Raw genomic sequence first — 24,426 nt, 5'->3', positions numbered from 1 at the left:
GAAGTATAGGGAATAGAAAGGTTTGTAGATTCGACAGGCCATCCATGAAAACATGTAGATAGTTTGGAAAGTTGTTTTCGACATAAGCTTCGAAAATTGTCTGAACTTTTTGACCGATACCATTTCCCGTGACAGAAAATCTACAATGGATAAATTGTCAATTAAATGACCGGTCTGGAAACTCTTCAATAGTAGTTCAGAGAAGAAGACAGTGAACAATTTGACAGAATATATTGATTTCATGGTGGGACGTTTATCAGTGATGTTTTAGTATTGAACTTGTCAGCTACCATGTGCTTGTATTTTAGAGAAGTAACGTCTTCTCTGAAGTAAAACCGGGTCTGTCACTGGGGCAATCCCCAATAAGAGTCTCAATTTCTTTGTTGGAGTGTGTTTATTCAGTCCCAAGCAGGGTTGCCACCACTGTCAGTTCCTGAAGTGGTACAATTGCCCAAATTTGCGTGCGACACAGCAGTTTTCGGTGCTACAGTCAATAAATTTTTTGCCGGCTTACGACGCGACACGCGCATGGTTCGTTGAAGTGTACTTAAATTAGCTTTTAGGTCATTTTTTTAATCATTTTAATGTAGAGGTATATAAATTTAGCTGATCAGAGCGTTGAATGTGAAATTGTACGTACACATGTGTATCGTGTTTATAAATGTACTTAGATTATTGCCATGTATTGAAAAATGTTCTGGCATATATTTTGATGTGAGACACATCATGTAATTGTCTTTTGTTTTCACTTTGGTCATATAAGAGAAAAAGTGCTATAGTGCTACACATGATGAAATACACAATGTTAACAACAACCTATGCGTCACAAACACTTTCTTTGAGCACAAGAGACTCCACCTCGTTACATGGCGTTCGAACGACGGCGTAGCAACAGTCCAGATCGACCACATCTTAGTCAGCAGAAGATGGAGGAGCTCCTGCACAGATGCCCGGGTATACAGAGGAGCAGACACAGGATCTTTAGATGGATCTGACCACTATCTCATCACTTGCAAAGTCCGTCACTGCCTTAGTAGGCAGAAACGACAGAAAGCAGGGAAGTACATTGATGTTTCGAAACTAAGATGCCCGCAAATCAAAGCTGACTTCGAGTTGAAGTTAAGCAACCAGTTCAAAGCCCTGAAACGTCTTTCACTCGTCGACGAAGATTGGACACGGATAGAAATTGCGACACAGGACATATCAGAGGAGGTACTTGGCCACATAAAACGAAAACAGCAAGCCTGGATCTCTGACCACACCATAGAACTAGTTCAGAAGAAGCGACCGCTCGTGGGAGGTGCAAAAGAACCGTTGAATGTAGCCCGCAAAGCAGTTAAACAGTCACTGAAACGGGACAGAGACCAGTACTGGTCAGATCTGGCGAATGAGTTGAACAAGCGTCCAGGAGTCATAACAGCATGAAAATGTTCAAACTCCTGAAACAAGTGACAGGAAAAGCTCCTGTAGCGGTCGACATACTGAAAGATAAGTCTAGAGAACTCATCCGAACAAAAGAAGGACGCATGTAACGCTGGCGAGAGCATTTTTTTGAGCTACTGAACCCTGTCAAACCCCCGTGCGATCTACCTGCCTTCTCGAGTGCTGCTAGAGAGCCCTACGCAGTAAACCTCGATCCGCCAAAGTATTGCGGACGTACAAAAAGCGCTGAAGTGCATGAAAAACAATAAAACTCCTGGAGAGGATGGGATCCCTTCTGAAATGTTCAAGGCCTCACCAACTCTACTATGCCGCCTAACCGACCTGTTTGTCCAGGTGTGGACGACGAAGACCTTCCCAAAAGACTGGAAAGTATCAGTCCTCGTTCCGCTATACAAAAAAGGAGATAAGGTCATTTGCGGAAACTATAGAGGTATCTCCCTGATCGACCATGCCATGAACATCTTCTGCGTCGATTCAAAGACGCACGTGACAAGTTAACCCGTCCTGAACAATCAGGCTTCAGACCAGGCAGAGGCTGTCCAGAACAGATATTGACGATTCGCCTCATCCTTCAGCAGTACAGCAGGTTTCATCTACCCCTTCTCATCGCCTTTATTGACTTTGCAGCTGCCTTCGACTCTCTAATCAGAGAGGAGCTATGGAGAACTATGGCTGAAGACGGTGCGCCACAGGAGCTTATTGAGATACTCTGAAGTGCGTTTAAAGACACTGAGACTTGCGTCCGTGTTTCCGGCAATGACACCCCTAAGTTTCCAGTGGAGTTTGGGGTAAAGCAGGGATGCCCCCTTTCGCCTATATTATTCAACTACGCGATAGACTGGATCATGTATAATGCAATGAAAAACCACAGCGGAATAGCCTTCGGACAAATAACTGGTGTCTTCCGGCCCCTGAAAGATCTGAAATTCGTAGACGACATTGCTTAGCTCGAAAATACCGCCGCCAGCCGACGAGACAGGATTGATGATACCTCTGTGGTCTCAAAACACATCAGACTGGCCATCTGCGGCGCAAAGACTAAAGTATTGGCTCTCAACCAACCTGCTCCTTGCCAAGTTACTCTCGACGGTGAGCCAATAGAAAGCGTTGAGGAATTCAAGTATCTTGGCTCTATCATAATACTAGATGGCGGAGCTGAAAGGGATATCTCTGCCCGCATAGCAAAAGCCTGGGGAGTCTTTACTAGTCTGAAAAATTAACTATGGACCAGACGGGAGATCTCAACCAAAACAAAAGTCAGAATCTATGTTGCAACTGTTCGAGCAGTATTACTGTATGTTTGCGAGACATGGCTGATCAAGACTGAAGATGCGAGAACTTTGGACGTGTTCGACCACCGCTGCCTTCGTTACATCCTCCGCATTAAGAGATGGGACAAGATTTCTAATAGTGAAGTAAGGAGTCGCTGTGGCCAATCAGAAGAGCTATCGCTTATCATTAAAAGACGTCGCCTGAAGCTCCTCGGCCACACATTGCGTCGTCCCGAAGCCATGATGTGTCAAGACGTCCTTGTTTGTGAACCAGCCCCCTCCTGGAAACGAAATCAGGAGGACAAAAGAAGAACCTGCGGCACAAATTCAAGGAGGCTCAGGAATCGTGGGGAGGATTCAGGAGACACGGTTGGAGATGGGACAAAGACTGGCTGAAGATCATCAGAGAGGCTGCAGCCGACAGGTCCAAGTGGTCGTCGGAAGTCATCTCAAAATCCTTTGCTGCCGGGCAGGACAACTCATCGTCTGGTTCCCACCAAAAGTAAAGTAAAGTAAGTAAATAGTTATTAGTCTTGAAGTTGCAGGATGAGGCAAAACTCGCGCGCCATAGGGCTCTATTGGATTATGCTATTTTAAGTATTCCACTTATTTAGTGAATTTATCATGCAGAGGGAGAGTGGAAATCTGTTTTAAAAACGAAATAATACACTTTAAGAAGTACATATGGTATTATCGAAATCATTGTTAGCCAATTTTTGGTGAGAATGAGGGAAGGCCTGTAAGCCAAGGCTACCTACCTGAGTACGAGGAGAAGAACCATGGCTCGGGCCATTTTGCTCCGCTATAGGCAGCTTTCTCACTTGAGAGGCTCATTTTTATTGATCGAAGATAGGTGGCTTCCGGGATAATGGGATCTCTATATAGTAGAAGCAGGAATCTATATTAAAATGAATAATGTTAAATAGAGTACAATTTACTTAGTGTTGGTGTATTTATGAAAATCTTTTCCGTGTATCGCTTTTATGAAAGCTTTTCCATATATTAGATAGAAAACATAATATTTATACATTAAATAGTCTTCCAAATGGCGGTTTAACAATTAAGTTGCTATTGAATAATATTTTCAGATATAATGGCTGTATTGATAAATTATGACTATGGTGAGGACTTCAGAGTCCGCATCATAAGAAGGAAGACGTTAAGAGAACATTTTATGACAGGCCTCTGTCGATTTTTTTTCTATTTTTAACTTAGCTAATTCGAGGAATATAGACAGATAGAACTTCTGTAATCAATTTAGCATGTGCGATCCGCAAAGTGTTTATAACAAATTTCCCATTTTGGGATTTCTTCTCCTTGTTGCATTGATTAGGCGATATATTTGTAAAGCTATAGACTTTCTGAACAACAACAACAAAAAACACTTGATGTGACGTTTTTTGGTGATTATTTATTTTCTGATAATAAAAAAATATGTCTGAACTACACCAGTTAATAGCTTCAACTGGCTTCATTAGTAATTCCATGGTCTCTCTGACTCTCAACCATTAGTGGGAATCCACTGTAAATTTCTTTTATTTTGCCCTTTGTTATTTATCGTATTTGTAAAAGTTTTGAACATATGTTTGAACTCAGCGTTAAAGATCTGCAGAAGGATAGCATAAACTTTCCAATTGTTTTTGTAGAAGAACAAGAATCAGCGCGTTTACAAATTTTACAAAAAAATCAAGCTTAAAAAAGAGATGCTGTTCTTTTGAAAATACTTGAATTAAGTTTAATTTTCTTGATCTGTGATGTTTCATGACATATCGTTAGAAAATGGCGTCGATAGGATGGTTCTGAGCATGCATTTTAATAGTATTTTTCTTCTGAAGCAATTCATGTATTTGTCAGTGTAATTTGTCTCGACTGAGCATGCCAAAAAAAGTTTCAAGCAATTTGTATCAATCCAAGGTCAGTTGCGAAATCCAAGATGCGTTTTTTTGTAATATTGCTCACTGGATTGTCTAAAATATTTTGGCAAAGGAAACAGTGAACATGTTGAGTATGGAAATGCAACTTTATTCGGCTTTTTGATTAACGACTCCGCATTGGTTCAAGTTAATGTTTTTATGATTCGATTTGACCACTGTCAGGGGCGCCAATTTGGAGGGAGTAGGCGGGTAAGGGGAAGTTGCCTTTCCTAGGCTTTTAAAAAACTTCGGCATTTCCAGTAAAAAAGTCGAAGAAAAATTAAAAAGCCCCCAACGCTAGATTTTGGAAAATATCTTGTTTGTATCTTCATAAAAAAAACGGTACTTACGTGTTAGCCCGACAACACTCAAGAATTTTTCTCAGTTGAATGAGCTAAAAACCGGTTTAACATTCTGTATTGGGAGACAGTTAGCTTAGGTTCACTGAAATAAACTGCGTTGCAGCTGTATTTTAATTAAATATTAAATATATAGTTAAGTTATGTTAGGTTAGGTGTTTAATATAATGCGTTCTGGGTGGTCTGCTTTACGTAATTCTTTGTAGTAGTTTAGATAATTTTGTTAAGAAAGTATTATATTTTCTTCATAATTTGATATATGTCATTATGATTAACCTAACTTCATTTATTGAGTGTTGTCGGGCTAAAATGTAAGTACCAAAAACCCTTTGCCCCCCCCCCCCATGAATTGGTGTCCCAGAGCTCAAAACCTGATACACATTTTTTGTTATGAAAGGACCTCGCAACATCTTTAAATTTGTGTTACGTTGCTTCCAAAATTCGTGGTCTTGTGTTGAATGCTTTGAATTTTAAAAATCAGTGCATTTACGGTGGAAATTTAGTTTGAAAGTGAAAGGAAGAAACGCCATTTAAACCTTATTCAGGAATGTTAACTCATTTAGACCTTAATGATAGAAGTTACCTGTGAAAACGAATCTATGGGAATTTTGAAAAATAGCCTAAAACTTTACAAAAATGGTGTCAAATCGTAATGATAACTGGCACCATTCGAGTCACTATAGCCGACAACCTCACAGAGGGGCGCTGAAACATCATAGAGATACGTTTAAGGACTAATTTAAGAAAAGATGCTATATCTAGTGCCTTTTGTAGGTATTAAAAACAGGTTATTGAAACCGAATGCAATTTTTAATAAAAACCACATGTTCAAACAGTTCGTGGTAACGAACTGTACGTAAGGAGCGACCCGGATCAATGGTAACCGAAACTCTAAAAAACGGAAACGGAATACCAATAGATGCATCAAAAGAATCAGATTTTAATTCTTATTTCAAAAAAATAAGTTTCATCAAGTTTAATCTTACCCATCAAAAGTTACGCGCCTGAGAAAATTTGGCTGATTTTCGAAAAAAAGGGGGAAAGACCCCCAAAGGGTTATAGAACCTTAATGAAAATCACATCATCATATTCAGCGTATCAGAGAACCCCACTGTAGAGTTTTCAAGCTCCTATCTACAAAAATATGGAATTTTCAATTTTTTGCCAAAAGAAAGATCACGGATGCGTGTTTATTTGTTTTTTTTTTCTTTTCCTCAGGGGTAATCGTGTTGACCCAGTGGTCCTAACATATCATAGAAAGACTCATTGGAACTAAAATCAAGAATTTTAGTGCACCTTTTAAGTTACCAAAAAAATGGAGGGCAACTGGGCCCCCTCCCACGCTAATTTTTTTCCTTAGAGTAACCCAATTAAAATTTTGAGATAGCCATTTTGTTCAGCATATTCGAAAATCTAATAAATATGTCTTTTAGGATGACTTAATCCCCCACAGTTCCCAGGGGAAGGGCTGCAAGTTATGAACTTTGCCCATTGCTTAAATATTGTATTGGTTATTGGGAAGTATACAGACATTTTCAGGAAGGATTTTTTTCTGGTGGGGGGTGGCTGGAGGAGGGGGTTACTCGGGAGAATCTTTCCGCGGAGGATGTTTCTTTGGAGTAAGGGACATTTCTATGAAGGGGGCGCCGGATTTCCAAGCATTATTTAAACAACGATCAGAAATTAAGTAAAAAAAACAACAAATTTTTTCAACTGAAAGTAAGAAGCAACATTAGAACAACAAACGAACAGAAATTATTACGTATATGAGAGGGGTCTCCCCCAAGTCAATGCCTCGCTCTTTACGCTAAAGTTTTTTTAGTGCTTTCAAAAGAGCTATCTATTCTAATTAAACGGCCTTTGTGATTCAGGGGTTTGTGAATTAAATTTTTTTTTACTTTTAACGTAAAGAGTGCGGTATTGACTAAGGGGATAACCCCCTCATATACGTAATAACATATACGTAATAAAAAAAAAACAATAAAAAAAAACAAGCGATACGGCTCAATAGTAATCGAAACTTTTAAGAACTGAATTTTGATGTCAATAAATGTAACAAAAGAATGAGCTTCTAATGCTGATACCAAACATATAAATTTTATTAAGTTTAGCGTTACTTATCAAAGGCTACGAGCCTGAGAAAATTTACCTGATTTTTTAAAGAGGGGGGGGGGAAAGATCCCCTACAAGTGAAAGAAATTTAATGAAAATCACACCGTCAGATTCAGCGTATCAGAAAACCCTATTACATAGGTTTAAAGCTCATATCTGCAAAAATCTGCAGCTTTGTATTTTTTGCCAGAAGAAAAATATACGAATATAGAAGTTCGTTACGTAAGTTTGTTTGTAAATTACGTCAGAACCAAATTTAGAGACAGTCATTTAGAAAAAGAAAAGTAAAATTTTTATGAAAATTTTGTTTACTTATTCAATGACTGTGAGACAAAATAAAAGCTGCATTAACTAAAACACGATCCGAAATTAAATAAAAAACAAGCAAGTTTTTTAAACTGAAAGTAAGGAGCGACATTAAAATTTAAAACAAACAGAAAATATTCCTTATATGAAAGGGAATGTCCCCGCCGCCACGCCGCGCTCGGTTCGGGTAAGTGTTTGTAGGTCTCACAACTATAATTTTTTAATAAATAAAAAACAGTATAGTAAAGAGAGAGGGGGTGAGGAAGGGACAGCCCCTTTCATATACGGAATAATTTCTGTTCGTTTTAAGTTTTAATGTCGCTCCTTACTTTCAGTTTAAAAAACTTGTTTTTTTATTTATTATATACAAGATGCATATTTGATAACTCAGATGCCTGAATCCGTGGGGTTCGTTCTGTACTAGATTCAGCTAAGATGAAACCGAAGGTTTTTTCCAGTGTGTTGTATATTGCCAGAAAAGATTGCACTGATACAGAGCAACATTTTATGCGACTATGTGGCGTAAAACGACAATTTTAGCACAGAGGGTGCCGAAAAGCCATTGAGGGAAAATTCTGAGATAGCCAACCGATTTTGTTTTTTATTAATGAGATAAAAATGTATAATATATTTTAAATTAATCTAAAGTTTTTGGATAACTTGTCATATAATTAGCAATTAAACAAATTCTGAAAAAATGATGTACCAAACAGTTGCATTATGGAACAACGCTGCTTTTTTTGTAGTTTTTTCTCTATTATTTCATGGCTAGTTTTCTGTAGCCTGGTAACTGTAAGGGATGGAAGTTTGAAACTTTTCTTGTATGTGGATTGTGAAACAGAGGAGACTAGCCTATCAATTAGTATAAACAAGCAGCAAGACGAAAGAGCTTAGCTCCAAAAATAAACTTCTTGGGGATTGTGTATAATGCATCTCTCTTATTGTGGATTTTTTCGGAATGGGAGTTATCTCTTTAAGACATAGAATCAAAAATTATATGTTCAATTTAGATTTCTTAGAAGTAATTCTTGAAGTATCATCTTCGAATTTCTAAATTCCGACTTCTTTTTTCTGTTTTTGGAATTTGTTGAATATCTCCAAAATTCTGACTTCTTGAATAATTCTGCTGTCAGTTGCGATATGTTGTTTAGGTTTTTATGGTCTTTAGTACCCAAAATAACAAAATTTCAAACTTTTGGATCACAGTATTCTAGATAATGCCATCCCTCCTTTTTTCAAAGGGCTATCCTGGTCTTTGACTTAGACTAAGATGAATATAATATTTGAAATCAAGGGTACCTTTTCTTTTTAGTAATTTTGACCATGATGATGGCTACATGATCTGTTGCGATCGATGTTCGGTGTGGCAACATGTCGACTGCATGGGTCTCAGCCGAAATAATATACCAGAGGAATACCTTTGTGAATTGTGTGCGCCGCGCCGCATTGATAGAGCACGTGCGAGGGCGCTTCAACAACGAAAAAGGATTGAATTTCGTCTCAATTCATCTGCTTCTAGCTCGAGTGACTCAGGTGATGAAAGCGATGTAGAATCCCGAAAAGGGAAAGTAACTGCTCCGAAGACCGTTGCAAGGGTCCCTGGAAGAAAAATGAACAAGTAATTTTACTAATTATTTTTATTGTTTCAATATAATGTAGAATCCGAGTTCCAAATCAGGGGGACAAGAAAGGATTCCTGGAACGGATTTAAATAGGATATATGTACAGGCCTTCAAGATCGTGGACATTTGAAGTACTGTCTAGCAAAACTCTTGTAGCCGACTCTCAAGGGGATGCGGGATTTTGTTACGACTAAAGTGGGAATAGATTTTAAAATGACCCAGAGTTATTCCTGCTGTTGATTGCCTTACAGAAAGGGTTAGGTTAGTTGTTTTTGCAGCAATACAGAAGCCAAATTGCCAAATTGAAGTCATTTCAATTTTTTTTGTCAAGTTTTAGCATCAAAGTGCCGGTAACTGTGTAAGTTTCTTAGGTAAGTTCCTAAAAAATAAAAGTTTAAAGAAGAAATTGAATAGGCCCTTAGTAAGATGCACTAAAACACATTCTCCTTGCGCATTTGCAAACACATAACGGAAAAAACAATAATCCTAAATATTTTCCAATCGAAAAAGTTTCATTAATTTGGCTTCTGGATGTCTCACTTCTGACTAAGGTTGTAAGTTAAAATGTTATGGTATGTTTGCTGCTCCACTTCAAATAGTAAGGACAAAATTGTTATGAATACCTTATCCGATTGTTAATTTTTAGGTTCTTTGACTCTACCATGATATGTTTTTAAAATATCCTCTGTTAATAAGCTTAATTTCTCTCTGTGTAATTTTTTTTCTTTTTTTTTGTAGCACTTTTTATTACATCAATAAACTGTGAATTTTTTCTTATGATATATTACCTGGCCGCCATGCCTACCATGGTTTCCCAATATCCCACTAGGCTTCTGCCCAGTTCAATCATTGTGTTTTTGAATTTGTTGAATCTTTGCCTGAAGAAATCGCTAGATGGTTTTGACGGAATAACCATCTCAGAGAGACGGTTAAAGATAGATATGTCGCATAAGATAAATTCTTTTACAGCATTTTTTTCGTAGATATCTCCTCCTTTAGATAATCAGAAAGAGGGTTCTGCCTACGTTTTTGTCTTATGGCCTTGACAAATGGTGGAACAAGAAGAGAAAACTCCTCAGAAGAAGGTGAATGGATGTTCGTTGGCGCTACATCGAATTTGTTTTTAAAGGTAGCAGTTGATCATTGGTATTGAGAGGAATAAGGGTTGGACACAGCCGCAAGTTTACATTTAACTAATTTATCATCACTCTGCGGTATCTACAATGGTGAAGCAATGCAGACAGGGTCGTCAACCTGCTTCCATGTGGTCAGTGTCAGGCTCCAAAATAACGATCGACAGTATGTGTATGGAAAAGGGTATACGGGTCCATAAGTCAGTCACAGAGTCTGACGTAGAAATTAATATAGAGCATTCAGGAAAAACTTTTTCAGTTTGTTTTCCACCACTTTCAAAGTCACCAAGGAATTCAGTACAAGCGGGAGGTTGATTTACATGCAAGCAAAAACAGCAGTTACGTATATTGACCTCACAGCGAAATCAAAATTCCACACGGCATGATTCAGAGAAGATTTCCTCAGAGGGATTCATCACAGTTGGTGCTTATTTTTCACATCTTCTCACATTTTTCTCGATAAAATAAACTCTGTCAGAATGCAAAGTGATTTGTTGATATTCAGAAAAGAAGGGTTGGATTTAAAAAGAGGTAACCAAGAAAATAGATTCTTTTACTCGGTACCAGAGATCCTGCAACCTCATCTTTATCTGCATTAGTATTGGAAAGTCAGCAAACGCAAAAAGAACGATCTTGCCAAATCTGAAATTAAAGCCAGACATGAGTTAAGCACTTAAAATTAAGCTGCTGGAAAAATACGGAAAATATTAATCCGCGAGTTTGTCACCTAATAAGATTTGATAGCGTAGTTTAACTACTTGATTGCTCTGACTCTAAAACTACCTTAGCATGATTAACTTTAACCGAAAAGAAAAAAAGAAGATGAAAAGTAAAGTGTTGACAGCAAAATTTCTGTGAACCCGAAGCAGGACTGTGTTAGATTCTCGTGCAGTTTTCAGGAGAAGAAGAAGAAGATAATTGTAGCTTTTGGGAAGAGGTTCACTCAGGTTTTGAGGGGAGTAAGCGTAAAGAACACGAGACATACTGACTTATCAGAATTAGTATTGACTTGATGTTTCATGTCAGGTACATCAAAATCACAAGTCTTCACGTCTGACGGAGACATTTTACAATGAAATTAAACAATTCGTAACACTACAGGCATAGGAGGTAGAAGTGATCTAGGCGTATTGAAATGGTACTTATTTCATTCAGAAATGAATCATCAGCGGAAATTTATTGTTTGGAACTACAATAATAGCTTTTTCTTGCATTTATCATTGGTTTTTAACTGGTTTAATGGACTGCATCGGTATAGGTAAACGTGGGTGTTAGTGTTAAAACCCATCAATATGACCTTAAACTTAAGATGCTTTCTTGAATTTGAGTTAGTTCAAACATTTATGTTTTGCTTTCATTGTGGTTGTAGTAATTTTAGAATTGTGGTGGGTAATTTTCATTTGACCTATTTTATATCCTTCTGGCTTTTTAAAGTATTGGTGTTGAAATTACTATAATTTTTCTTCCTGAAACGTTTTGCACCGGATCACTCATAACAGGGAGTTGTTTGGGCGTTAAGCTACTGTGATGACAGTGGTCAGGTATGGCCCTGAAACGTGGTCGCTTCGAAAGATGGAGGAGGATTTTGTTTGATTTATCCAAGAGAATTATCTATGGACTCGTTTGGGCACTCATCTTACTGCCCGCTTTTCAAACAGTAAGCTGTGCGAAAAATGTGCTTTTATCCCGCTTTCTAGGGCTGTAAGGAGAGAAACGTTGAAATGGTTAGGACATGTTCTGTGGTTCAAGGATGACAGATTGCCAAAGATCGTCCTTTTTGGCCAACTATTTAGGGTCAAAACGAAAAGCAGGGCGTCGCCGAGTAGGGCTGGAAGAGGTGGTAAGACAGGATTTAAAGGAAATTCAACTTCTTGAGAGGGTGTAGAGATTGAATAGATTGGGATGGAGAAGGAGCGTACTCCGCTGTTGTTAGCAGCAGTAGTACTAGCATTTGTTTTGTTTGTTCCTTTTTAAACTATTCATTGGTGCATAACTAAACCTAACTAAACTTAATTGTCCTCGTTTCCTTTCTTCGCGATTTTTTGTTTATAACTAAACCAGTGGTTCTCCAACTTATTTAGACACTGTACCCGTTTTTACCCGCAAAACATTTTAGGTACCCCATCTCAGTTGCCGGTACTATCTCAGTTAGCTAAGTAAAATATAGCTAAAATATAAAAAAAAAATTGCCAGTTCTAGAGTTAAAGGGTTGTTTTATTTTCTTGTTGGTGGGTCGCGTACCCCGCTAAAAAAAATTTCGTACCCCCAAGGAATACGCGTACCACAGGTTCAGAACCACTGACCTAAACTGTCCAAGAAGTATAATATTCATTTTGCTGCTAAAAATTTGGTATAGAAAAAATATTAACGTTGTTATTATTAACTTTAGTTTTTCTACATATCAAAGATAATCTGCTTTGAAAATATGTTCTAGAGATATAATGCATATAACCAAATGTGCATCCAGCTAAAATCTTAGACAAATGTTCTGTTAGAAGTTTTTTCGGAGGGATCAGACTTCCCCATCCCTACTAAATTGGAATCTTAGGCCGAAATGAGGCTCGGTAGCTATGTAACTCACTATCTAGTTATATATCTTTTAAGGAGAGTGTGATGTGGATAGTGATTTTTCCCTTTCCTAGGTATGCATCTCTTGTATAAAGAAGTAGGGAAAATGTGTTAGAATGTATGATAAATCAGATATTTGGGTCTTAATGCGCCTTTCTTCGAGTATCAAATCTTATGTTTGGAAATAATCTCTGACTCCCCCTCGTCTCTACTATAAAAATAAATTGGGATAGATGCTAATCTTGATTATTTCATCTACTTAAAACATTACCTAACTCTGTTCTTAAAATGTTGTATTTTTTTAGACAAAGGCCAAAGAAAATGCAGAAAAAGCCAATGAAGAAAAAGCCAGAACCAAAGAGAAGTGTTTTAGATGTTGAGAGGATAATAAATGTAAGAAAACGGCGAAAGAGTCAACCATCTAAAGCGCCAGAAGATATACCTGAGCCACTACCACTTCCTGAATTGAGTGAAGAAGAGGAAAATACCCCGGGAGATATCAACTCTACTTTGTCAGAAAATGGGTTTTCTCCTTCACAAAATAACTCCCCTGCCAAGTCGCCACTTGCTTCAGTAAGTTTTTTTTGCTTAGTTATTATTAAAATCCTTTTATTAATTTTGAATCTATAAATACTATTAATAAACTGATTATTTAGAAAATCAACTGTTGTTAAGCTCATTGGTAGACAACGTAAATAAATGAAATACTTTTAAAAAGAAAAAATTGTTAATATTTTGTCCTTTTTTTGTTTGTTATTTCAGTAAATGTAGCCATGCTCACCTCATAAAATGTAATTTTTTTTAAAAATAATTTTAAATAATTTGATTTAAAATTATGGATTAGTTTTAGAAGGAGAATCAAAGGATACAATGTAAAAAATGTAATACGCCATTCCTCTGCGATTTTCCGATGTAGGGTAAAAATTATAATTTTTGGGGGCTTATTAGTTTTAAATTTTGTGACTGTTTCAATGTTACTACAATAAATTCGAAAAGCTAGTGAAAATTTACGATATTTGAAATACTAGTTGCGATTTTTTTTTATTATTGTTAGATGTAGATTTAAAATTATGATTGATTCAGATTGATTTAAATTTAATAACATAGTCAGGAGAACATTATGTATAAAATATATTGCAGGAAAATTATTGTATAATAGACTTTTTTTATTATCATACATTGTCGTCAGGGGATAGGCATCCTACCGAAAACTTTTCACTTTTTTTTATGGCAGAAGATTTTTGTATTCAGGAGAACATTATGTATAAAATATGTTGCAGGAAAATTATGGTATAATACTTTTTTTATTATCATACATTGTCGTCAGGGGATAGGCATCCTACCAAAAACTTCACTTTTTTTTTTGACAGAAAATATTTGTATTCAGGAGAACATTATGTATAAAATATATTGCAAGAAAATTATGGTATAATAGACTTTTTTATTGTCATACATTGTCGTCAGGGGATGGTCATCCTACCAAAAACTTTTTTTTGACAGAAAATGTTAATATTCAGGAGAAGATTAGGTACAAAATATATTGCAGGAAAATATGGTATAATGGAATTTTTTATTATCTTACATTGTCGTCAGGGGATGGGCAGCCTGCCGAAAACTTTTCACTTTTTTTATGACAGAAAATATTTGTATTCAGGAGAACAATATGTATAAAATATATTGCAGGAAAATTATGGTATAATAGACTTTTTTTATTGTCATACATTGTCGTCAGGGGATGGTTCATCCTACCAAAAACTTTTTTTTTTACAGAAAATGTTAATATTCAGGAGAAGATTAGGTACAAAATATATTGCAGGAAAATATGGTATAATGGAATTTTTTATTATCTTACATTGTCGTCAGGGGATGGGCAGCCTGCCGAAAACTTTTCACTTTTTTTATGACAGAAAATATTTGTATTCAGGAGAACAATATTTATAAAATATATTGCAGGAAAATTATGGTATAATAGACTTTTTTTATTATCATACATTGTCGTCAGGGGATAGGCATCCTACCGAAAACTTTTCACTTTTTTTTATGGCAGAAGATTTTTGTATTCAGGAGAACATTATGTATAAAATATATTGCAGGAAAATTATGGTATAATAGACTTTTTTTATTATCATACATTGTCGTCAGGGGATAGGCATCCTACCGAAAACTTTTCACTTGTTTTTATGGCAGAAGATTTTTGTATTCAGGAGAACATTATGTATAAAATATGTTGCAGGAAAATTATGGTATAATAGACTTTTTTTTATTATCATACATTGTCGTCAGGGGATAGGCATCCTACCAAAAACTTCACTTTTTTTTTTTGACAGAAAATATTTGTATTCAAGAGAACATTATGTATAAAATATATTGCAGGAAAATTATGGTATAATAGACTTTTTTTATTTTCATACATTGTCGTCAGGGGATAGGCATCCTACCGAAAACTTTTCACTTTTTTTTATGGCAGAAGATTTTTGTATTCAGGAGAACATTATGTATAAAATATGTTGCAGGAAAATTATGGTATAATAGACTTTTTTTTATTATCATACATTGTCGTCAGGGGATAGGCATCCTACCAAAAACTTCACTTTTTTTTTACAGAAAATATTTGTATTCAGGAGAACATTATGTATAAAATATTTTGCAGGAAAATTATGGTGTAATAGACTTTTTTTATTGTCATACATTGTCGTCAGGGTTGATGGTTCATCCTACCAAAAACTTTTTTTTTGACAGAAAATGTTAATATTCAGGAGAAGATTAGGTACAAAATATATTGCAGGAAAATATGGTATAATGGAATTTTTTATTATCTTACATTGTCGTCAGGGGATGGGCAGCCTGCCGAAAACTTTTCACTTTTTTTATGACAGAAAATATTTATATTCAGGAGAACATTATGTATAAAATATATTGCAGGAAAATTATGGTATAATAGACTTTTTTTATTGTCATACATTGTCGTCAGGGGATAGGCATCCTACCGAAAACTTTTCACTTTTTTTTATGGCAGAAGATTTTTGTATTCAGGAGAACATTATGTATAAAATATTTTGCAGGAAAATTATGGTATAATAGACTTTTTTTATTATCATACATTGTCGTCAGGGGATAGGCATCCTGCCGAAAACTTTTCACTTTTTTTTATGGCAGAAGATTTTTGTATTCAGGAGAACATTATGTATAAAATATGTTGCAGGAAAATTATGGTATAATAGACTTTTTTTATTATCATGCATTGTCGTCAGGGGATAGGCATCCTACCAAAAACTTCACTTTTTTTTTACAGAAAATATTTGTATTCAGGAGAACATTATGTATAAAATATATTGCAAGAAAATTATGGTGTAATAGACTTTTTTTATTATCATACATTGTCGTCAGGGGATAGGCATCCTACCGAAAACTTTTCACTTTTTTTTATGGCAGAAGATTTTTGTATTCAGGAGAACATTATGTATAAAATATGTTGCAGGAAAATTATGGTATAATAGACTTTTTTTATTATCATACATTGTCGTCAGGGGATAGGCATCCTACCGAAAACTTCACTTTTTTTATGGCAGAAGATTTTTGTATTCAGCAGAACATTATGTATAAAATATGTTGCAGGAAAATTATGGTATAATAGACTTTTTTCTATTATCATACATTGTCGTCAGGGGATAGGCATCCTACCAAAAACTTCACTTTTTTTTGACAGAAAATATTTGTATTCAGGAGAACATTATGTATAAAATATATTGCAAGAAAATTATGGTGTAATAGACTTTTTTTATTGTCATACATTGTCGTCAGGGTTGATGGTTCATCCTACCAAAAACTTTTTTTTTTGACAGAAAATGTTAATATTCAGGAGAAGATTAGGTACAAAATATATTGCAGGAAAATATGGTATAATGGAATTTTTTATTATCATACATTGTCGTCAGGGGGTGGGCATCCTATCGAAAACTTCACTTTTTTTATGACAGAAAATATTTGTATTCAGGAGAACATGATGTATAAAATATATTGCAGGAAAACTATGGTATAATAGACTTTTTTTATTGTCATACATTGTCGTCAGGGGATGGTCATCCTACCAAAAACTTTTTTTTTGACAGAAAATGTTAATAGTCACGAGAAGAATAGGTACAAAATATATTGCAGGAAAATAAGGTATAATGGAATTTTTTATTATCTTACATTGTCGTCAGGGGATGGGCAGCCTGCCGAAAACTTTTCACTTTTTTTATGACAGAAAATATTTGTATTCAGGAGAACATTATGTATAAAATATATTGCAGGAAAATTATGGTATAATAGACTTTTTTTATTATCATACATTGTCGTCAGGGGATAGGCATCCTACCAAAAACTTCACTTTTTTTTTGACAGAAAATATTTGTATTCAGGAGAACATTATGTATAAAATATATTGCAAGAAATTTATGGTATAATAGACTTTTTTTATTGTCATACATTGTCGTCAGGGGATGGTCATCCTACCAAAAACTTTTTTTTTGACAGAAAATGTTAATAGTCAGGAGAAGATTAGGTACAAAATATATTGCAGGAAAATAAGGTATAATGGAATTTTTTATTATATTACATTGTCGTCAGGGGATGGGCAGCCTGCCAAAAACTTTTCACTTTTTTTATGACAGAAAATATTTGTATTCAGGAGAACATTATGTATAAAATATATTGCAGGAAAATTATGGTATAATAGACTTTTTTTTATTATCATACATTGTCGTCAGGGGATAGGCATCCTACCAAAAACTTCACTTTTTTTTTGACAGAAAATATTTGTATTCAGGAGAACATTATGTATAAAATATATTGCAAGAAAATTATGGTATAATAGACTTTTTTTATTGTCATACATTGTCGTCAGGGGATGGTCATCCTACCAAAAACTTTTTTTTTGACAGAAAATGTTAATAGTCAGGAGAAGATTAGGTACAAAATATATTGCAGGAAAATAAGGTATAATGGAATTTTTTATTATCTTACATTGTCGTCAGGGGATGGGCAGCCTGCCGAAAACTTTTCACTTTTTTTATGACAGAAAATATTTGTATTCAGGAGAACATTATGTATAAAATATATTGCAGGAAAATTATGGTATAATAGACTTTTTTTTATTATCATACATTGTCGTCAGGGGATAGGCATCCTACCAAAAACTTCACTTTTTTTTGACAGAAAATATTTGTATTCAGGAGAACATTATGTATAAAATATTTTGCAAGAAAATTATGGTATAATAGACTTTTTTTATTGTCATACATTGTCGTCAGGGGATGGTCATCCTACCAAAAACTTTTTTTTTGACAGAAAATGTTAATAGGCAGGAGAAGATTAGGTACAAAATATATTGCAGGAAAATAAGGTATAATGGAATTTTTTATTATCTTACATTGTCGTCAGGGGATGGGCAGCCTGCCGAAAACTTTTCACTTTTTTTATGACAGAAAATATTTGTATTCAGGAGAACATTATGTATAAAATATATTGCAGGAAAATTATGGTATAATAGACTTTTTTTATTATCATACATTGTCGTCAGGGGATAGGCATCCTACCGAAAACTTTTCACTTTTTTTTATGGCAGAAGATTTTTGTATTCAGGAGAACATTATGTATAAAATATGTTGCAGGAAAATTATGGTATAATACTTTTTTTTTATTATCATGCATTGTCGTCAGGGGATAGGCATACTACCAAAAACTTCACTTTTTTTTTGACAGAAAATATTTGTATTCAGGAGAACATTATGTATAAAATATATTGCAAGAAAATTATGGTATAATAGACTTTTTTTATTGTCATACATTGTCGTCAGGGGATGGTCATCCTACCAAAAACTTTTTTTTTGACAGAAAATGTTAATAGTCAGGAGAAGATTAGGTACAAAATATATTGCAGGAAAATAAGGTATAATGGAATTTTTTATTATCTTACATTGTCGTCAGGGGATGGGCAGCCTGCCGAAAACTTTTCACTTTTTTTATGACAGAAAATATTTGTATTCAGGAGAACATTATGTATAAAATATATTGCAGGAAAATTATGGTATAATAGACTTTTTTTATTATCATACATTGTCGTCAGGGGATAGGCATCCTACCGAAAACTTTTCACTTTTTTTTATGGCAGAAGATTTTTGTATTCAGGAGAACATTATGTATAAAATATGTTGCAGGAAAATTATGGTATAATAGACTTTTTTTTTATTATCATGCATTGTCGTCAGGGGATAGGCATCCTACCAAAAACTTCACTTTTTTTTTTGACAGAAAATATTTGTATTCAGGAGAACATTATGTATAAAAGATATTGCAAGAAAATTATGGTGTAATAGACTTTTTTTATTGTCATACATTGTCGTCAGGGGATGGTCATCCTACCAAAAACTTTTTTTTTGACAGAAAATGTTAATATTCAGTAGAAGATTAGGTACAAAATATATTGCAGGAAAATATGGTATAATGGAATTTTTTATTATCTTACATTGTCGTCAGGGGATGGGCAGCCTGCCAAAAACTTTTCACTTTTTTTATGACAGAAAATATTTGTATTCAGGAGAACATTATGTATAAAATATATTGCAGGAAAATTATGGTATAATAGACTTTTTTTTATTATCATACATTGTCGTCAGGGGATAGGCATCCTACCGAAAACTTTTCACTTTTTTTATGGCAGAAGATTTTTGTATTCAGGAGAACATTATGTATAAAATATGTTGCAGGAAAATTATGGTATAATAGACTTTTTTTATTGTCATACATTGTCGTCAGGGGATGGTCATCCTACCAAAAACTTTTTTTTTGACAGAAAATGTTAATAGTCAGGAGAAGATTAGGTACAAAATATATTGCAGGAAAATAAGGTATAATGGAATTTTTTATTATCTTACATTGTCGTCAGGGGATGGGCAGCCTGCCGAAAACTTTTCACTTTTTTTATGACAAAGTATTATGGATAAAATGTGTTGCAGGAAATGGTTGTTTTCTAAAAAAACGTATCCTTTGTCAACAGGATAAATATGCACTCCTGCAAAAAAAAAAAGAACAACAAAAAAACTTTGAAATATGGCTGTAGTCTAATAACTGATTTGTATGCATTGTATGATGCTGATTTCAGAAATAACATAGTTTTTTTCTTCTTTTATCACGTTAAGTTTGTCTACAAATTAGGGTAAAGGATGGAGAAAATCATAAAATGGATATATTTCATATTAGTATTTATTTATGTATATGTTAGTAAAATTGCTTTAAGCATCGGTCAATCTTAAAAATGTTTTTGGAAAAGTTAATAATGCTTTATAACAGCTTTATAATAGATAATTATCTATCAATCATCTGAACGCATAATGGAAACTGCACCATCTAAATTAAGTATTTTGAGCTACATTAGAAATGGAAATACACCATCTACAGTTACAAAATTACATTTTGCAAATCTATAATAAGCATTGAAATAGGGATAATAGTCCAGCTTATTCTTGGCCAGAGATTTTAAATACGAAATGTACACCAATTGAAGGTAATCCTTGAAAATTATTTTTCTTGTCAATTTCGTTCTTTTAGAAAGGCCTCTTTTAACCCCAGTTAATCAGCACTAATTTTTTAAAAAATTAGCCTAGGAAAGTTCATCTTGGCTATTTTTCAAAACTGTTTTCTACCTGAAAATATATTATGTGGTTTCTTTAGTTGTCACAAGCTATTATTTCTTAAGATGGGATAGTTTCCCACATTATTAGTCAAGAAAGTCTTTTAATCAAGCTTTTTTTTAGTGTCTTTGAGGGACAAAGCTGAAAACTGTTTTTGGGTGAATGAAAAGTTTCTGAATTCTGACAAAAAATTGGTTTGACGTGTACGGTTTTTTTTAACTCTTTTAAGAGCTCTCCAAATTTATCTTTCAATAAAGTCGACGCTTGTTAATCCTCGTTGGTAAATGGCATATATTTATTAGAAAAATGAAAAATAGCATATAAATAAACCACTTAATTTTTCTTTTTATTTCGTTTTTTTTTACGCTCAAGATGTCCCAACTATAGATCTATAATACTCAAAAGATATGAGTTCTAATGGTGGGGAAAAGGTTTCTCTTGCCTGAGAGTGGTAACATTCTTTCCTGAGTTTTTCCATCTTTCGTGTGTTAAAATGACCCATTTTTCACGGTCCTCATATCTAGACCGGGTCCTAGACCTAGACCTAGTCCTCATATCTAAAGAGTGTTCATGCTTATCAGAGTTTATGTTTATCATAAGGTGATGAAAGTGACGCTCCTCCTTTTTTCAATAATAATAGAGAAGTTATTCATCTGTTTGCTTATTTATGACTGAATGATTTATTTTCAGTTGTTTTCAATAAATCTTAAACTAATTATGATTATGTGGATATTACAGTCAACTCTCGATAACTCGAAGCTTGATGTCTCGAAATCCTCAATATTTTGAATTATTATTAATCTCTTTGGAAAAACCTGTCTAAGTCAAAGATAAAACCATGCACATCTCGAAATATTATTTGCGGTTATATTTTACCTCTGTAAGACGACGAGACGAGAAAATTACCTCTATAGCTCGAAATTCAGTAAATAAGTTTGTCATTTAATTTTCACTTTATCTCCACAAGTCAAAGTTTACCTCTATTTCTCGAAGTTTTTTCAATGGACCTCAGCTAGTCGAAACCTCGGTATGCATGTTGCAACGTCTAAACTTGATGCGTATTAATTGTGTTTAACATATTTTATTATCAGATTCTTTTAATGTTCAGATGTCTATTTCCTAGCAAACTAAATTTGTTATTGACATTTGTAAGTTAAGTCTTGATATATCAAGTCTATAATACCCTTATAAAGTTATTCTTACCTTCGCAGTGGCTGTTGGAAATAAATTTAGCGATTTTGTTCCTCTGTAGCTCGAATTTTATTTAGAATGTCCTCTAATCCGAACTATGCATAAGTCGAATTATACGTAATTCGAAGGAAATTTGTGGTCTGGTGAATTTCGAGTTAGCGAGAGGCGACTGTATTGTTAAATGTTTTATTTGTTTCTTCGGTGACATAAAATCTTAAAAGCACAGATTGAGTGTCGTAATTCTAACAATCCTCTCTTGTAGGTTCTAGGATTTATAAATGTGGAGAAAGACAAGTTGTCAGTTTTATTCTAGAAATTATTTGGTGTTGAATACGCATGCTGTGCTCTTCTAATTTAATATTACACATATTAAATGATATAATATGATATATTATAATGGAATTTATAGATAATTCTATGAATTTTGCTGAGTAAACTCATTTCTATTCTTGACACTAATCATTTGCCTAGTAGTCCAGTCTAATATAACCACATCGCCTGGTGAACCTAGAGCCTAGTACTACTATCTAACATCTTCTATGAGATGCTAGATGGCAGTGCAATTTTTGAAATAAAATTCGCCAGGGTTGTATGTTGTTATCTGTCTATGCCTAAAGCTGTTCATATTTATTAGATGTGAAATCTGAATCTTTGAGAGGAGATTGTTTGTTTTTCTAACGATAAAGGGTTTTTTCAGCAGTTGATTATATATATGTTACGGTGGATGTCCGAAATCTAGTTAACGTCGACATTCAACGGCGAATGTTCGAAATTCTTTTTTCTCTACTTCGATTTAATTAGCTTTGCGAGTCAGCTTTTTCAGTCTTATGCAACCTATGATGGTAAAAGTTAAAGTTAGGTTAGATTATGTTATTTTAGATTAGGTTAGGTTAAATTTGGTTCTAAATATCAGAAATGGGCTAAAGACCTAACTTACGCTAACCTAAACCACCCTAACCTCGACTAACCTAACCTAATCTACTGTTACATAACTTCACATCATCAAACCTTGCGTTAAATTGAAAAAACTGACTGGCAACGGTGACTAAATGAAAAAAAAAAAACATATTTCGGATATTCACCTGTGAATGTTGATATTCACCAATTTGCGGACATTCATATATTCTACACCTAAATCTACATAGTTTTATATTTTTCTGCTGTTGTATTTATAAACTAGACTACTATCGATTATCGAAACCATTTGTCGTCATAAAAGACGAAATCGAGTCCAATAGAAGTAAGTTCCTTCGGATTTATGTCTTTATTTAATCCTAAAATCTCATTAATTTAACCGTTTCTTGTTTACTTTGAAGTGGATTGAACGATATGAAGAAGCCGTGACCAACCACTATTCGCCTGAATTGAGAGCCCGAATAGCAACAATGAAAAACACTGGACATCAACAGGATTTCAAAGGACTATCTTCTTCAGTTCCACAAAAATGTCGAGTTGTACTCATGACCTTGAATAAAAAGGTAACAAAAACATATTTGATAATTGGTTTCAGCTTGTTCTAGTTTTTCTAATTTCTTTAAAGTGAATGTTGCCAAAGATTTCTCTACTCAGGGTTATGTGGGGAGCAGGGGTATGCACCGTGGGGTTTTTATCTGTGTTTGAGTCAGGGAGGGGGGGTTATTAATTTTTAACCGGGTGCCACCAACCCTAGTAACGGCCCTTGCTCATCTAGGTTTGGCATCCCCCCTCCCTTGGAACCAGGGGCGTAATTTGCTATGCGGCAGGGTGGAGCAACTGCCCCTCATAGACCTCGTTCCCCCCCAGACCCGAGTTTGCCCCCCCCCCCAGCTGAAATTTTAGTTTCTTCCAAAATCTTGTCAAAACTAAGATAAACCTGCATAATTCAAGTATCAACAGAATCAGATCAGTTTTTTTTTACATATTTATCATTATAGTACTATAGAGTGCCTTTATAGTACTAATAATTTCCTTTGGGGTACCAAATGGCTTATTTTTTAGTTTTTACTGTCATTTTCACTTGATTTCGGAAAATTGGCTCCAACTTTGCACCCCCCCTCCCAGGATTTTGACGAAATTACGCCATTGCTTGGAACTATCTTAGGCCAATTCATAACTGAACGCCGGAATTTTCTAAGGTTTTTCTGTTGGTTGTTTCAAAATTTCAAAGAGTTTAGGGCATTGTGACTTTTCTATTCAGTTAGACTACGTTGAACTGGAAATTAAAGAAGAAAAATTAATTTATTAAGTTTGACAACACTCTTTGTCTGTAAAAAATTCCAACATTAAAGATCTGTTCATCCTCAAGAGATGCGCACCTTCGAGGAAAAGCTTTACCTTTTACGTCTTTTTGGTGCCAGGTATTTCTAGCTTTTTTTTTGCTGTTTTTATTGTAGCGTTTTATTTTTGCTGTTTTTAGCGTTTTGCATTTTTAGATGCTCTAGCGTTTTATGTTTTTAGATGTTCTAGCGTTTATTTTACTAATTTTTATACTCACATTTCTCTTTTTTAAGTTTGGCACCCGCTACTATCAAAAAGTGCAAAGCTGCATATTAAGATGTATTTCATTGAAAATTTCTTATTTTTCTGAATTTTGTAAGATATATCTGTGGATAATCCCAATCTGACACGAACCATTCAAACAATCAGATTTTGTTTTCTCTATAAACGAAATCTTACATTAGGAAGAGCATATGCTCTTATTCATTATTAAAAAATATTATTAAATTATAAAATATTAATATTAAAACAACTGGGGTAAGCTGAAGGTTCGTTGTTGAAAAATATGTATATATGCAAGATACTACGTATTACAAACAAATCTACTAAGCAAGCGTAAAAGCAAAAGCAGACACATATAAA

At 34.5% G+C, this 24,426-nt stretch overlaps 1 protein-coding gene across 2 annotated transcripts in view; it reads left to right on the top strand.

Moving 5' to 3' along the window:
* Positions 1-24,426, top strand: part of upSET (SET domain-containing protein upSET) — a 92,139-nt gene that overhangs the window by 42,626 nt on the left and 25,087 nt on the right. For both annotated transcript variants that reach the window (XM_089096870.1, XM_089096869.1), the window contains exons 6-8: positions 8,717-9,022; positions 13,033-13,300; positions 22,905-23,066. In XM_089096870.1, coding sequence (XP_088952996.1) covers positions 8,717-9,022; positions 13,033-13,300; positions 22,905-23,066 — 736 coding nt within the window. The remainder of the gene's footprint in view (positions 1-8,716; positions 9,023-13,032; positions 13,301-22,904; positions 23,067-24,426) is intronic.

Source organism: Artemia sp. Qi Xiang Cuo, chromosome 11, assembly GCF_049724085.1.
Source record: "Artemia sp. Qi Xiang Cuo chromosome 11, ASM4972408v1, whole genome shotgun sequence".
Taxonomy (NCBI): domain Eukaryota; kingdom Metazoa; phylum Arthropoda; class Branchiopoda; order Anostraca; family Artemiidae; genus Artemia; species Artemia sp. Qi Xiang Cuo.
Note: the sequence above shows the minus strand (reverse complement) of the source record. Positions and strands in the feature narration are given on the sequence as shown.